Source organism: Anomaloglossus baeobatrachus, chromosome 4 (genome assembly GCF_048569485.1).
Source record: "Anomaloglossus baeobatrachus isolate aAnoBae1 chromosome 4, aAnoBae1.hap1, whole genome shotgun sequence".
Taxonomy (NCBI): Eukaryota; Metazoa; Chordata; class Amphibia; order Anura; family Aromobatidae; genus Anomaloglossus; species Anomaloglossus baeobatrachus.
This window is the reverse complement of record NC_134356.1, coordinates 574,986,163-575,002,234: the sequence shown is the minus strand read 5'-3', so window position 1 is coordinate 575,002,234 and position 16,072 is coordinate 574,986,163. Positions and strand designations below refer to the sequence as shown.

Here is a 16,072-nt window from a genome sequence, read left to right as displayed (position 1 = left end):
ACTCACCCTGCAAGTCCATCTTCCCACATATGCCACTCACCCTACAAGTCCATCTTCCCACATATGCCACTCACCCTGCAACTCCATCTTCCCTCATATGCCACTCACCCTGCAACTCCATCTTCCCTCATATGCCACTCACCCTGCAACTCCATCTTCCCTCATATGCCACTCACCCTGCAACTCCATCTTCCCTCATATGCCACTCACCCTGCAACTCCATCTTCCCTCATATGCCACTCACCCTGCAACTCCATCTTCCCTCATATGCCACTCACCCTGCAACTCCATCTTCCCTCATATGCCACTCACCCTGCAACTCCATCTTCCCTCATATGCCACTCACCCTGCAACTCCATCTTCCCTCATATGCCACTCACCCTGCAACTCCATCTTCCCTCATATGCCACTCACCCTGCAACTCCATCTTCCCTCATATGCCACTCACCCTGCAACTCCATCTTCCCACATATGCCACTCACCCTGCAACTCCATCTTCCCACATATGCCACTCACCCTGCAACTCCATCTTCCCACATATGCCACTCACCCTGCAACTCCATCTTCCCACATATGCCACTCACCCTGCAACTCCATCTTTCCACATATGCCACTCACCCTGCAACTCCATCTTCCCTCATATGCCACTCACCCTGCAACTCCATCTTCCCTCATATGCACTCACCCTACAACTCCATCTTCCCACATATGCCACTCACCCTGCAGCCCCCCTCCCCCTCATGTCCCCTCTTTTCTCATTACCAGTCATCATGTGTCCACATCTCCTTCAGGATTCACTATCTTTGCTTTCTGTCCGGCATCCTGTGTCTCCTCCCACACAGTCACATGGGCGTGACATCATCGCAGGTCCTGCAAGATGAATTATTCCGTCTGCTGTGCTGCTCCTTCTCCTGCAGGGCGGGCGGGAACTTTTGAAATGACACCCGCAGCGCAGTACTGACAACGTCAGAGCGCGCGCGTGTGTCACTGACAATTAGTGCCGGCAGGGAACAGAGGAAAGACTCCTGCGTTCCGCTGCCTGCACTGACTGTGCGGACCTGCACAGGATCTCTCCCTGCTCGGCACGCTGCAGCCCGGCTCCACTGCACCGGCTGAAGACGGGCGGGCCGGTCACAGAGAGCAGGCGGGCCGGATGTGGCCCGCGGGCCGCCCCTTGCCCACCCCTGATCTAGTTCATCCTATTTTAGTGCCTCTGTTCTCCAGTGTTGAACCTGTGGAAGGCAAAAACCTACAGAGTAGAAGCCAGTTTTCTTCATAGGGAAAAATATTCTTTCCTGACTCCTAAGCTGGGTCAACTATCTACCTGTAATATTGTTATTTATAACTGTATACTTTTGCTATCAAGAAAAGCATCCATTCCTCTCTTAAATTCATTCAGTGAGTTGGCCATCACCACTTCCTCAGGAAGAGAGTTCCAGAGCCTCACTGCTCTTACCGTGAAGAACCCTCTTCTATGCTGATGTAGGAATTTTCTTTCCTCCAATCGAAGAGAATGCCCCCTTGTTCTTGTCACAGTCCTTGGTACAAACATATGATGGGAGAGATCTCTATATGGCCCTCTGATATATTTGTACATATTTATTAGGTCTCACCTAAGTCTTCTCTTTTCTAGAGTAAATAGACCTAATTTTGATAACCTTTCCGTGTATTGTAATGCAGCCGCTCCATTTAATATTTTAGTAGCCCGCCTCTGAACCCTTTAAAGTTCAGTAATGTCTTTCTTGAGCACCGGCGCCCAAAATTGCACACAATACTGGTCTGACGAGTGATTTGTACCGAGGGAGAATTAGGTTTTCATCTCGTGATGTGGATTCACCAAATTGTTAGTTTATTTGTATATTTCCAGGAGGAATAACAGGAATTTCACACTACAGATTTCTAAGAAATGATGCTCTAGGATTGTTTGCTTATAATCGGCTTGTCAATAATCTCTTCTCTGATTTCACAGGATCTCTTTGCTGGTGACAACTACTACCAAACCTCCTAATTTTGCACCGCAATCTTTACCCCTCCTTATAACATGGCTCTTCATAAGAAACGACGCTTACAGCTGCATCCCAAGAATGGAGGCTCCACAATGAAGAAAGCACGCAGTTCCCTTCTGTCTGACTGTGCTATGAAAGTTCCTGTGGTGGTGCTCAATAAATTGAACTTAGAATTTGAGCATCAAAGCAGCAAACAGAAAGTAAAGGAACCTGTCAATAGACTACGCTCTGATCAGGACAGACAGGTGTGAATTTCACTTTTCATAACTTGGAGAATGTACTTTTAAGTTTCCTGCTGTTTCAGAAAATATTTGAGGTACAACCGAGATCAGCTTAAGGGGTACTTTGCACACTACGACATCGCAGCTGCGATGTCGGTGGGGTCAAATCGAAAGTGACGCACATCCGGCGTCGCTGTCGACATCTGAGTGTGTAAATCGTTTTTGATAGGATTAATAAGCGCAAAAGCGCTGAAATCGTATCATCGGTGTAGTGTCGGTTATTTCCATAATGTCGCAGCAGCGACAGGTACGATGTTGTTCCTCGTTCCTGAGGCAGCACACATCGCTGTGTGTGAAGCCGCAAGAGCAAGGAACGCCTCCTTAACTGCGTCCCGCGGCTCACGCCGGCTATGCGGAAGGACGGAGGTGGGCGGGATGTTTACGTCCCGCTCCTCTCCGCCCCTCTGCTTGTATTGGCCGACTGCCGTGTGACGTCGCTGTGACGCTGCACGACCCGCCCCCTTAGGAAGGAGGCGGGTCGCCGGCCAGAGCGACGTCGCAGAGCAGGTAAGTGCATGTGACGCTGCCGTAGCGATAATGTTCGCTACGGCAGCTATCACAAGATATCACAGCTGCGACAAGGGCGGGGACTAGCGCGCTCGGCATCGCTACCATCGGCTTGCAATGTCGTAGCGTGCAAAGTACCCCTAAGTCTTGGTTTAAAGTTCCTCGCTGAAACAAAGGGGCAGAGACCCGTTGCCACTTTGGCTTTTATCAGCCTTCTTTAGCTGTCCTAAGGCCTCTTTCACACATCAGTTTTTTGCCATCAGTCACAATCCGTCTTGTGGTAAATTGTGATGGTAAAACTGTGATTGTGGTAAAACTGATGTGATGGATCCTGTAAAAAAAAAAAAGGAAAAAAAAAAAAACCTGCATCTGTCTTACCACTTGCTTCACTTTTTTTTTTTTTCCCTTTTCTGACCAGAAATGAATCTCATCTGAGCATGATCGGTTGAAAAAAAACCCGGATCCGTCGCTGGACTCCGTCATTTGACAGATTGCGACGGATCCTGCGCGCTTAGCTTAGGCTTCCATTATAACAAACGCCGACAGATCCGTCACTGTCCATTTTTTCTTAACGTAGACAAAAAACGTTCATGTGGACGTCGGCTCCGTCGACCGGACAAACCTTTTACAATGGATCCTTTGCACGACGGATGTAACGTGAGGCAATCCGTCGTTAATACAAGTCAATAAGAGAAAAACAGATCCAGTGCTGGATCCGTTTTCTTTGTCGCTCCTAATTGGGAGACCCAGACAATTGGGTGTATAGCTACTGCCTCCGGAGGCCACACAAAGTATTTCACTAAAAAGTGTAAGGCCCCTCCCCTTCTGGCTATACACCCCCCCGTGGGATCACGGGCTCCTCAGTTTTCATGCTTTGTGCGAAGGAGGTCAGACATCCACGCATAGCTCCACTGTTTAGTCAGCAGCAGCTGCTGACTATGTCGGATGGAAGAAAAGAGGGCCCATACTAGGGCCCCCAGCATGCTCCCTTCTCACCCCACTTTCTGTCGGCGGTGTTTGTTAAGGTTGAGGTACCCATTGCGGGTACGGAGGCTGGAGCCCACATGCTGATTCCTTCCCCATCCCCATTAGGGCTCTGGGTGAAGTGGGACTTTACCGGTCTCCAGGCACTGAGACCGTGCTCCTTCCACAGCCCCCGGAGAATCGGCTGGATATGGAGCTGAGTATCGTCAGGGACAGGGCCCTGCTTCGTTAAGGTACTCTGTGTCCCCGGGCATACCGTGCGCACACCGCAGCATGCTGGGCGTGTTAGTGCGCCGGGGACATCAGCGCTGCTGCGTTTGTGCCATTCCTCACTACAGCGCTGCTGAGTGAGTAGACTTAGTACGAACGGCCGCGCCGGCCGCTGGGGTCAGTTTTCACTGCGACGCGGCTGGGACTTGTGGTGCGCCGGGGACTTCCGCGCTAGCCGTGCATGTATGACGGCCGCGCTTATTACTACAGTCCCCGGCTTTTGCGGCCTAGTTCGTTTCGTTCCCGCCCCCAGACCTGCCAGTCAGGGGGAGGGCGGGACGCTGTACAGACCATCAGCGCTGAGGGCTGGAGTCTGCTTTACATACTCCAGCCCTCACACTGGGCACAGTGGGACGCCAGTTTCCCGCACTTTGTTTGTGGCACGCCCACGGTCCGCCCCTCCTCACAGGACGCCGGCAGCCATTCCTGTCTGCACGCTGAGCTGGAGAGGGGAGACTGGGAGACCCAGACACGGGATTCTGCGACCTCACACCCGCTTTTCAGCGGGCGGTAAGCAGCCCTCAAGGGCTCACCCCCACTTGTGCCGAAGTGTACTTTGTATTTTTGTGCTTGCATGCTATACATTACACTGTACGGTCGCTGGTGACTCTCTGCTATATACCCTCCTAGGTTACTCAAGGCAGACAACAGCATGTCGTCCGCAAAAAGCAAACGTGCCAAGGCACAGACTTTATATGCTGCTTGTACCGCATGTGGGGCTGCTCTACCGGCAGGTTCCACTGACCCCCATTGTGTGCAGTGCTCGGCCCCTGTGGCACTTGCTCAGCCGGGGCCGCTGCTAGAGGTGACCCAGGGAGAACCACCTGTGAATGCTGTCCAGGTGACAGGGACGGAGTTTGCAGTTTTTGCTGACAGATTGTCTATGACTATGTCTAAAATTCTTGAAACATTGCAGTCTAGACCAGTAACTCAGACCATGGGCACTGTTGAATCATTGCTCCCTGGTCCCCCTCAGCTGGATCACTCTCGAGCTCAGGAGGTGTCGCATGCACCCCAGGGTGACGACTCTGACTCGGACGACAGTCCCAGACGGCCTAAGCGGGCTCGCTATGAGCGGCCCTCAACTTCATCACACTGGTCAGGGTCCCAGCTGGACGACTCTCTGTGTGATGAGGCGGATGTGGCTGATCAGGATTCTGATCCTGGGACCGTTCTCAATCTGGATACACCTGATGGTGACGCCATAGTGAATGATCTTATAGCGTCCATCAATAGAATGTTGGATATTTCTCCACCAGCTCCTCCTGCGGAGGAGTCAGCCTCACAGCAGGAGAAATTCCATTTCAGGTATCCCAAGCGTAAATTGAGCACTTTTCTGGACCACTCTGACTTTAGAGACGCTATCCAGAAACACCACGCTTATCCAGATAAGCGTTTCTCCAAACGGCTTAAAGATACACGATATCCTTTTCCCCCTGACGTGGTCAAGGGCTGGACCCAGTGTCCCAAGGTGGACCCTCCAATCTCCAGGCTTGCAGCTAGATCCTTAGTTGCAGTGGAAGATGGGGCGGCACTTAAAGATGCCACTGACAGACAGATGGAGCTCTGGTTGAAATCCATCTATGAAGCTATTGGAGCGTCGTTGGCGCCAGCATTCGCAGCCGTATGGGCACTCCAAGCTATTTCAGCTGGGCTTACACAGGTCGACACGGTCACACGTACATCTGCTCCGCAGGTGGCGCCCTTGACCTCTCAAATGTCTGCATTCGCGTCTTACGCGATTAATGCTGTCCTAGACTCTACGAGCCGTACGGCAGTGGCGTCTGCCAACTCCGTGGTTTTACGTAGAGCCTTGTGGTTGAGAGAATGGAAGGCAGATTCTGCTTCCAAGAAGTGCTTAACCAGTTTGCCTTTTTCTCGTGACCGACTGTTTGGTGAGCGTTTGGATGAAATCATTAAACACTCCAAGGGTAAGGATTCATCCTTACCTCAACCCAGACAAATCAAACCCCAACAGAGGAGGGGACAGTCTGGTTTTCGGTCCTTTCGAGGCTCAGGCAGGTCCCAATTCTCCTCGTCCAAAAGGACTCAAAAGGATCAGAGGGGCTCAGATTCTTGGCGGACTCAATCACGACCAAAAAAGACAGCCGGAAGAACCGTTACCAAGACGGCTTCCTCATGACTTTCAGCCTCCTCTCTCCGCATCCTCGGTCGGTGGCAGGCTCTCCCGCTTTGGCGACATTTGGCTGTCACAGGTCAAAGACCGTTGGGTGAGAGACATTCTGTCTCACGGGTACAGGATAGAGTTCAGCTCTCGTCCTCCAACTCGCTTCTTCAGAACTTCTCCACCTCCCGACCGAGCAGATGCTCTTCTGCAAGCGGTGTCCGCCCTAAAGGCGGAAGGAGTGGTGACTCCCGTTCCTCTTCAGGAACGAGGTCGCGGTTTTTACTCCAATTTGTTTGTGGTGCCAAAGAAGGACGGGTCGTTCCGTCCCGTCCTGGATCTAAAGCTGCTCAACAAACACGTGAAAACCAGGCGGTTCCGGATGGAATCCCTCCGCTCCGTCATCGCCTCAATGTCTCAAGGAGATTTCCTAGCATCAATAGACATCAAGGATGCTTATCTCCACGTGCCGATTGCGCCAGAGCATCAGCGTTTTCTACGCTTCGTTGTAGGAAGCGAACACCTGCAGTTCGTAGCTCTACCTTTCGGGCTGGCGACAGCCCCTCGGGTCTTTACCAAGGTTATGGCAGCAGTAGTGGCAGTCCTGCACTCTCAAGGTCACTCTGTGATTCCGTATTTGGACGATCTACTTATCAAGGCACCCTCTCAAGAGGCATGCCAGCACAGCCTGAACGTGGCACTGAAGACTCTCCAGGGTTTCGGGTGGATTATCAACTTTTCAAAGTCAAATCTAACCCTGACCCAATCACTAACATATCTTGGCATGGAGTTTCATACTCTCTCAGCGATAGTGAAACTTCCACTGGACAAACAGTGTTCACTACAGACAGGGGTGCAATCTCTCCTTCAGAGCCAGTCGCACCCCTTGAGGCGCCTTATGCACTTCCTAGGGAAGATGGTAGCGGCAATGGAAGCAGTTCCTTTCGCGCAGTTTCATCTGCGTCCACTTCAATGGGACATTCTCCGCCAATGGGACGGGAAGTCGACATCCCTCGACAGGGATGTCTCCCTCTCTCAGACAGCCAAGGACTCTCTCCGGTGGTGGCTTCTTCCCACCTCATTGTCGAAAGGAAAGTCGTTCCTACCCCCATCCTGGGCGGTGGTCACGACAGACGCGAGCCTGTCAGGGTGGGGAGCAGTGTTTCTCCACCACAGGGCTCACGGTACGTGGACTCGGAAAGAGTCCAACCTTCAAATCAATGTTCTGGAAATCAGAGCAGTCTATCTTGCCTTACAAGCCTTCCAGCAGTGGCTAGCAGGCAAGCAGATCCGAATTCAGTCGGACAACTCCACAGCGGTGGCATACATCAACCACCAAGGGGGAACACGCAGTCGGCAGGCCTTCCAGGAAGTCCGGCGGATTCTGACGTGGGTGGAAGACACGGCATCCACCATATCCGCAGTTCACATACCAGGCGTGGAAAACTGGGAAGCAGACTTTCTCAGTCGCCAGGGCATGGACGCAGGGGAATGGTCCCTTAACCCGGACGTGTTTCAGGAGATCTGTCGCCGCGGGGGGATGCCGGACGTCGACCTGATGGCGTCACGGCACAACAACAAGGTCCCGGTTTTCATGGCGCGATCCCACGATTACCGAGCTCTGGCGGCAGACGCCCTAGTTCAGGATTGGTCGCAGTTCAGGCTACCTTATGTGTTCCCACCTCTGGCGTTGTTGCCCAGGGTGCTGCGCAAGATCAGGGCCGACTGCCGCCGCGCCATCCTCGTCGCTCCAGACTGGCCAAGGAGGTCGTGGTACCCGGATCTGTGGCACCTCACGGTAGGCCAACCGTGGGCTCTGCCAGACCGTCCAGACTTGCTGTCTCAAGGGCCGTTTTTCCATCTGAATTCTGCGGCCCTGAACCTGACTGTGTGGCCATTGAGTCCTGGATCCTAGCGGCTTCAGGTTTATCTCATGAAGTGGTTGCCACCATGAGACAGGCTAGGAAACCATCCTCCGCCAAGATCTACCACAGGACATGGAAGATATTCTTATCTTGGTGCTCTGCTCAGGGAGTTTCTCCCTGGCCATTTGCATTGCCTATTTTTCTTTCCTTCCTGCAGTCTGGGTTGGAAAAAGGTTTGTCGCTCGGCTCCCTTAAAGGTCAAGTCTCCGCGCTATCCGTATTTTCTCAGAAGCGCCTAGCGCGACTTCCTCAGGTACGCACGTTCCTGCAAGGGGTTTGTCATATCGTCCCCCCTTACAAGCGGCCGTTGGAGCCCTGGGATCTAAACAAGGTCCTAATTGCTCTCCAGAAGCCGCCTTTCGAGCCTTTGAAGGATGTTTCCCTTTCTCGTCTTTCACAGAAAGTGGCCTTTCTAGTGGCGGTCACGTCTCTTCGGAGAGTGTCCGAGCTGGCGGCGTTATCATGCAGATCTCCCTTCCTAGTATTTCACCAGGACAAGGTAGTTCTGCGTCCAATTCCAGAATTTCTTCCTAAGGTGGTATCCTCCTTTCATCTCAACCAGGATATCACTTTACCGTCTTTGTGTCCGCATCCAGTTCACCAATTTGAAAAAGGTTTGCATTTATTGGATCTGGTGAGAGCACTCAGGATCTACATTTCCCGCACGGCGCCCCTGCGCCGCTCGGATGCACTCTTTATCCTTGTCGCTGGTCAGCGTAAGGGGTCGCAAGCTTCCAAATCCACCCTGGCGCGGTGGATCAAGGAACCAATTCTTCACACCTACCGTTCTGCTGGGCTTCCGATTCCATCAGGACTGAAGGCCCTTTCTACCAGAGCCGTGAGTGCGTCCTGGGCATTACGGCACCAGGCTACGGCTCAGCAGGTGTGCCAGGCGGCTACCTGGTCGAGTCTGCACACTTTTACCAAGCATTATCAGGTGCATACCTACGCTTCGGCGGATGCCAGCCTAGGTAGACAAGTCCTTCAGGCGGCGGTGGCCCACCTGTAGGAAAGGGCTGTTTGACGGCCCTATCACGAAGTATTCTTTTACCCACCCAGGGACTGCTTTTGGACGTCCCAATTGTCTGGGTCTCCCAATTAGGAGCGACAAAGAAGAAGGGAATTTTGTTTACTTACCATAAATTCCTTTTCTTCTAGCTCCAATTGGGAGACCCAGCACCCGCCCTGTTTTCTTAGGGATTTTGTTTTTTCGGGTGCACATGTTGTTCATGTTGAAGAGTTCAGTTCTCCGATGTTGTTCCTCGGATTGAATTTGTCTTTAAAACAGTTATTGGCTTTCCTCCTTCTTGCTTTTGCACTAAAACTGAGGAGCCCGTGATCCCACGGGGGGGTGTATAGCCAGAAGGGGAGGGGCCTTACACTTTTTAGTGTAATACTTTGTGTGGCCTCCGGAGGCAGTAGCTATACACCCAATTGTCTGGGTCTCCCAATTGGAGCTAGAAGAAAAGGAATTTACGGTAAGTAAACAAAATTCCCTTCTTTTTCACAAAATGACGATTTGCGACTGTGTGGAAAAAGGCCTAAGAGAACAAAGTAGATGAGTGTATATGGCCATTACACCGATGCTGTGTCTCCCACAATCAACTGATCAATCAGATGGATACAGCACTCAGCTCAGCTTTTCTACCCCTTTGATACAAGTGTATGTGGGGGTTGGAGACCTACAGGTGTATCAATTTCCAGGATGCAGCAAGGTATCTTTCTGCAGAAAACTAACTTTATGCTTAAAGGGAACCTGTCAGGTGCACTATGCACCCAGAACCATGAGCACTTCTGGGTACACAATGCTAATCCCTGCGTAACTGTCCCTGTATATACTAGCATAGATAAGGAGTCCTTTAGAAAAAGTATTTCTGTAGATCTTTTATCTTATGCTAATGACCACGGGGACTAGTCCCAAGGGCGTTATATCCCCCCGACTAGTCTGCAATGATGAGGGTCGGCTGCTAAAACAAACTTGGTAAATAAACAAAAGATCACACTGACAGCACAGGCATGCCTGAACTTACGGTCTTAACCCCTACAGCCTGCTGGCTTCAGCTTACAGAACAAAAACCTGCTGACAGATTCCTTTTAAGTACCAAATTCAATAATAGGAGTGTGCCTTTTACAACAACTGTATGACTCCACCAGAATTATTCTATCCAGCGGCTGGTGTGTTTATCTGACATAATGTTACAGCATTTCTGTAGCGTAAATTATAATGATTTGTTGGGTGTGCTTGGCCACAACATGGCCAGGACTGGCGTAAAAATATCAAGTCTCAAAATTTTTGCAACATTTCAAGCACTTTTACAAAAGAATTTGAGTATGTTGCTTGATGAACCGTGGCCGAAGCATCAGACAAAGGCGGCCTAGAAACTGTGTCACCTCCTGCAGTCATATGGTTTCCATCCCTGACGTCGCTTTTGTCTGTCGTGAGGAGAAGCTAGTTGTTCATGAGTATCACTTTGTTTCAGTTTAGCAGAAAATGTAAAAATGTTTATTAATATCCCAACATTTTTATTCAGATTGATTGTGTTCATTTAAATAGGATGATAAACCGAGTGATGAGCCGGACCACAGCAAATTGTCTCCATCGCCTCCTGCTCTTAATGAACTCCTGGCCTCTAATATCAGTAATTCAAGTGATCACCAGCAGCAGGGTGCCTTAGAGATCAGAGGTTGCACGTTACCTGCCAAAGAACAGATGAAGGTTCCTGTAGTTCGCCTTTCTCGCTTGAATATACAGGCCAAAGCTCAAGAGGAAGAATCCACAAATGAATCTGACCATAAGAAGCATCGAGCGCAGGTACAGCCGCTCATCTATGTTTTAGAAAACGTTCCTAATGTCCCATCAGTTGCTTTTGTTTGTGGCCAAGATTTTATGTTAGAACTTTCATTATTTCTTATTTTAACAGTTTAAGGATTTGTTCTACAGGGCAAAAACCCAGCATGTTTTACAATGTAGCTCTGCTGTAAAACCTTTCCAAAGTGAAAGTTGACAAATGTTTTGGCTTTGACATAAGCAGCATGCCAGTATATGTTGTGGATGTCAGTACATATTCTACCCTATGCAATTCTTCAATTGGTAAAATGCATTTTTCCTGCTCTATTTTTCACTAATGTCGCTGTAGAACCTTCAAAGTGAACATGCTTGTTATCATCTGTCGTTTTTCCCACTCTGTGGGACTGCTTTAGGACGTGCCAAGGTTCTCTTTTTCCTCAATGCCATTACCATTTAAATAAAATTTTGGAATTCACCATTAAATCCCTTTGTCGTTGAATACATTGGGAGACGCAGGTCCAACCCTATTCCTTGTCACCTCTCGCTGTCCATAAAACACTGGGGCTGCGGGTCACAAATCATTGAAAACCAACCGGAGTGACACTGGAAAAAAATGAAGATGCCAGAAGAGGAGTATAAGGCAGGGGGCAGGGGACTTAGACTTATAGCACCACTCCCTCACTGAAATGTTTTTTTTTGGCTTTTTTTTAAAGAAACGAAACAAAAAAATGTTTGAATTGTGCTTTTAAGAGGGGGGGGGGCAAATTTCTTCTAAAAGACAGCATGGGATTCTCAGCTTGAAGTGATTTTATGGCTGGGGTCACACTTGCGTATCGCTTCTGATGCGAAACCAACGGATCCGATATGCTAATGACCCTCGGCTCAGGCTCTGCTGTGAGCATGAGCTGAGTGTCATGCGACTTTGACCCGATTGCAAGATCTGGTCACAGCTGCAGAGGAGAAGGCGGGCGCTGCGGATGAGGGAGGGGTTAATCTCCCCATCTCCTCCATTGTCAGCCTGTGCGTATGGAGCACCCCACGGGGCCTGGAGGGATACTCTTCGCCGGGCCTGTCACAGGTCGCCTGCCCGGTTTCGTGACCCCCGAGGTGTCCACAGAAGAGGGATGGATGAATGGGATGATGGTGGGGAGAGGATGAGGGTAGTAGTGGATAAGGGTAAGGATGATTGTCTTGTGACGTCACCTTTGGTACGCGGCCAGGGATTAGCCGCCGCTGCTGTCGCTGTCCTCCGGGGCTGATGGTAGTAGCAGCAAAGATGGTTTCTGCGGTCCCCGGGGAGGATGATGAGAGGGATTGTAGTCAATGGCCGCAGGCACCGGCAATAACAGGCTGACAGTCTCTGCGGGTCCAGGTGTCTTTACTCACTTTTACAGTGCTGTCCCAGAGTATCAGTCACTAGCCGTGATGGGCCTCGGTCGATCCCGGATCCGATCAGAGGTCTGAGCCGTGCAGTGGTCGGTGGGCCCTTCCTGCTTGCGCCTGTATTGTTGGATCCCCGTGGCCTGAAGCTACTTGGTTACCCCGGTTCTTGACTTGTTGTCTCCCGTTTCAAGGTGCCGCGGGTCAACTGTGGGGACAGACTGCTATCTCGACTCCATACCCTATGTAGCACTCTGCTTTGGGAAATTTGGTGGCCAGAGGCACGTGCAATCCCCCAGTCCTGCAGATTCTGGTGATGCGACCTGAAGTACGTTTCACCCTAAGATTCTGCACCCTGTTTCATTGCGCTGGTCCCGAGGGAGCAATTAAGCTCTCCCCTCGGCAACCGTATTGACTCCTGTGTCCCACCAGAGCCATTGGTGAAAGTCTGCTCACTTCCTCTCCTGCTTGAGAACTCTCACTGTTGTGTTGGCTTCCAACTACCCCTTGGTGGCTGCTTGCTGCTTCTCCCCCGGGTCCCTGTCACTAGTGGGTGGCTGTCCCCCCATGTTTGGTGGCTGCCTTAAGACCCGACCCAAGCCCAGTCCCCAGTGAGGTGGGCAACGTGTGTGTGTGTGTGTGTGTAACCAGTACCGACCTCCTTTGGATCCAGGATAAGTACCGCACCTTAGATTAGGTGCAGTACCCTGTGGTATGGGTGCGAGTGACAAGGCTGAGTAAAACTTGCAGATCTGAGCTGCAGCATTGTCTACAAGCGACCTGCTGGGTGCTGCCCTGTGCCAGCGGCCTCACTCTCTAGCAGCCTTCACCACAACCCATCTCTACTGTCCGGACAAATCATTTGGGATTCACAATTTGGTTCAGTTTGCAGGAGATTTAAATTCACTGTGTGGAATTCTACCAGTCACCTCTGATCAGTGTCTGGGGGCTGTGGTTGGTGCTGCCCAAAAGATTGATCATTAACAGATTAAGAAATTGACAGACTCCATATTTGGACGGCTTATGACTGTTATTGAAAAGAAGGGCGGCTATATTTTTTTTTTTAACTTCGTTTTATTAACAATTTCAAACATGGTACAACTGACATTTGCCATATAAAGATATCTCAGTATATAGATAGTAATACTTAAATATAACAATGAACAGTCATATAAAGTCCATAATATCTTTAGCACTTAAGATAGAACAATGTTATTATCCATACTTCTTATCATTTGCATATATATCTAATTTTATATTGAGCATAAGAACAGCTCTAACTATCAGCATGACCAAATTTTGAAAACAAGATAGAAAGAGGAATAGAAAGAGAAAGAAAGAACAACAGCCACATTGCATTACTATACCTCAATATACCGTTGGACAGTGTTTCATATCCCAACATCTAACGGGAACCACCATTATCTGTGTAATCTCCCTCAAACCTCCAAGTGTGTCTGGAGAAGAATTCCACAAACCCCAGATTTTGTTACATTTTCCCGGGCACCCCCTATTATAATATACCACCCGCTCATAGACTATGGTTGCATTGACTAGTTTAACCCAGGACCGCACACTTGGATTCGAATCTCCCATCCACCTCAGAGCTATTAATTTCCTAGCCAGAAACAATGCCTCTCTGAGGAATATTGTCATGTAATGATCCCAGGACTCTTCCTCCACCACCCCAAACAGGCATATCAAAGGGTCACGCAAAACAGGAATCGACACAATCGATGTCAGCAGAGATGTCACTCCCCGCCAGTACGAAGATATATTGGGACAGCTCCAAATCATATGTATGAAATTTGCCCTTGAGAGATGACACCTCGGGCACTCCGATGTACGAGAACGGCCCATACTAAATAATCGAGTTGGAGTAAGGTATGCCTGGTGGACAATGTAGCATTGAATCAACTTATTATTAACCGACGGGGATACCGCAGTCGGAGATTCCAATATCTCTTCCCATTCCTCTCCCTGTAGAGAGGGAATTAGAGATTTCCATCTATCCTGGGCTGGCAAGGGGTCCGACTCCACCCCCACTGACAACAGGTAAGTATATATAGCTGAGATGAGGCCTCGAGGTCCTTGTGATTTTAGAATACCTATCATAGGAAGTGATGATATCAATTTCCTCACTCCAATTTTCTGTATGTGGGATTAAATCGCTGTGCGAATCTGCAGGTATCTAAAGAATTGTGATCTTGGGACATTATATTCAATCTGGATTGTTCAAAGGACTTGAAGGTTGTGGTTCCCGGGACAAAAAGATCACCTAATGCACTGACTCTGTGAGTGGCCCAGAATTGCGCCGAGGGGTGATCTCTGAGTATGGAAGTGGCTATTCCCCCATAATGGGAGTTCCGCCACCACCCCTTCGAAGTGTACCACCCTCTTGGCTTGTCGCCAGACTAATCTTGCCAACCTGAGGAGGGGTAATTGCCGTGGTGTTCAAGGGGCGGCTATATTGGTCACCAAAATGTCAGAAATGTATTTTTGCACATCTTGAGTAGTTTAGATATGAAGTAGAAAGGATTCTGGCACATCCTTGTATAATATTACATTTCCTTATTTCACAAGTTTAAAACATGGCGCTGGGTCGCAGGTACCTCTAGTTTGAATATTATTCTCACTAACATGAAACACAATTGAGATGGGAAAATTTACCGTATTTTTCGGACTATATAAGATGCACCGGACCATAAGACGTACCCTGGTTTTCGAGGAAGAAAATGGGAAAATAACATTTTTAAGCAAAAAATGTGGTCATGACACAGTTATGGGGCGAGGATCTTCTGCTGACACTGTGTGGGGGTAATTTAAAAAAACAAACAAACGAAAAAAAAACAACAAAAGCGTGCAGTTCCCCCAGTTTTGATAACCAGCCAAGATAAAGCCTCACAGCTGGGGGCTGGTATTCTCAGGCTGGAGAGACTCACGTTATTGGGAGCCCTGCAAGCCTAAAAATATCAGCCAGCAGCCGCCCAGAATTGCTGCATACATTAGATGCAACAGTCCTGGGACTTTTCCCAGCTCATCCCGATTGCCCTGATGCGGTGGTGATCGGGGTAATAAGGAGTTAATGGCAGCAGCCCATATCTGCCACTAAGTCCTAGCTTAGTGATGGCAGGCGTCTGAGACACCCCCTCATCACTACGCTGTAAGTGAAAGTAAATAAACACAAACACATGAAAATCCTTTATTTGAAATAAAAGACAAAAAAACACCCTCTTTCACCACTTTCTTAACCCTTAAAACACCCAGGTCCGATGTAATACACAACATCCCATGACGCATCCAGCTCTCCTACATCTGACAATCACAGAGGGCGGCCATAGAACACGACCGCTCTGTGAAGTAAGCCGCCGGGATCAGCGGTGACTCCAGCTGTCACAGCACATCACCCGAGTTAAGTCACCGCAGATCTCATATTCACTTTAGCCGTGGCTGGATTTGCGGTAATAGGTGGAGAGCTCCCGCTGTATACTCCCCTTATCTCACTCCGCACAGCATCGCTCGCTTCCTGTCTGTGCCAGCTGACCTGTGTGGAGCCGTGTGTACAGTGATGACTTAATCCCTGTGCTCACCGCTCTCCACACAAATCAGCGAGCCGGCAGACAGGAGGACACCGTGATGCTGTAGGGGAACAGTGAGTATACCATAATTATTCACTGGCCCCCGCGCTGATGATGGTGCACGGGGGGCAGTGAATACAGCCGCACATGATCACTCCAGGCTGTAGTTGCCAGGGGTGATCATGCGGGTCGGCTGTTTACTATGCGTGCATCCCCCGCCCATCATCC

The 16,072-nt window shown here is 49.8% G+C and overlaps 1 protein-coding gene across 3 annotated transcripts in view; it reads left to right on the top strand.

Annotated features, from left to right (window-relative positions):
- The window catches only part of WDR76 (WD repeat domain 76), a 175,960-nt gene that overhangs the window by 24,568 nt on the left and 135,320 nt on the right, over window positions 1-16,072 (top strand). For all 3 annotated transcript variants that reach the window (XM_075346103.1, XM_075346101.1, XM_075346102.1), the window contains exons 2-3: window positions 1,970-2,251; window positions 10,653-10,910. In XM_075346103.1, the coding sequence (XP_075202218.1) occupies window positions 2,042-2,251; window positions 10,653-10,910 (468 nt within the window). In that variant the 5' untranslated portion in view covers window positions 1,970-2,041. The remainder of the gene's footprint in view (window positions 1-1,969; window positions 2,252-10,652; window positions 10,911-16,072) is intronic.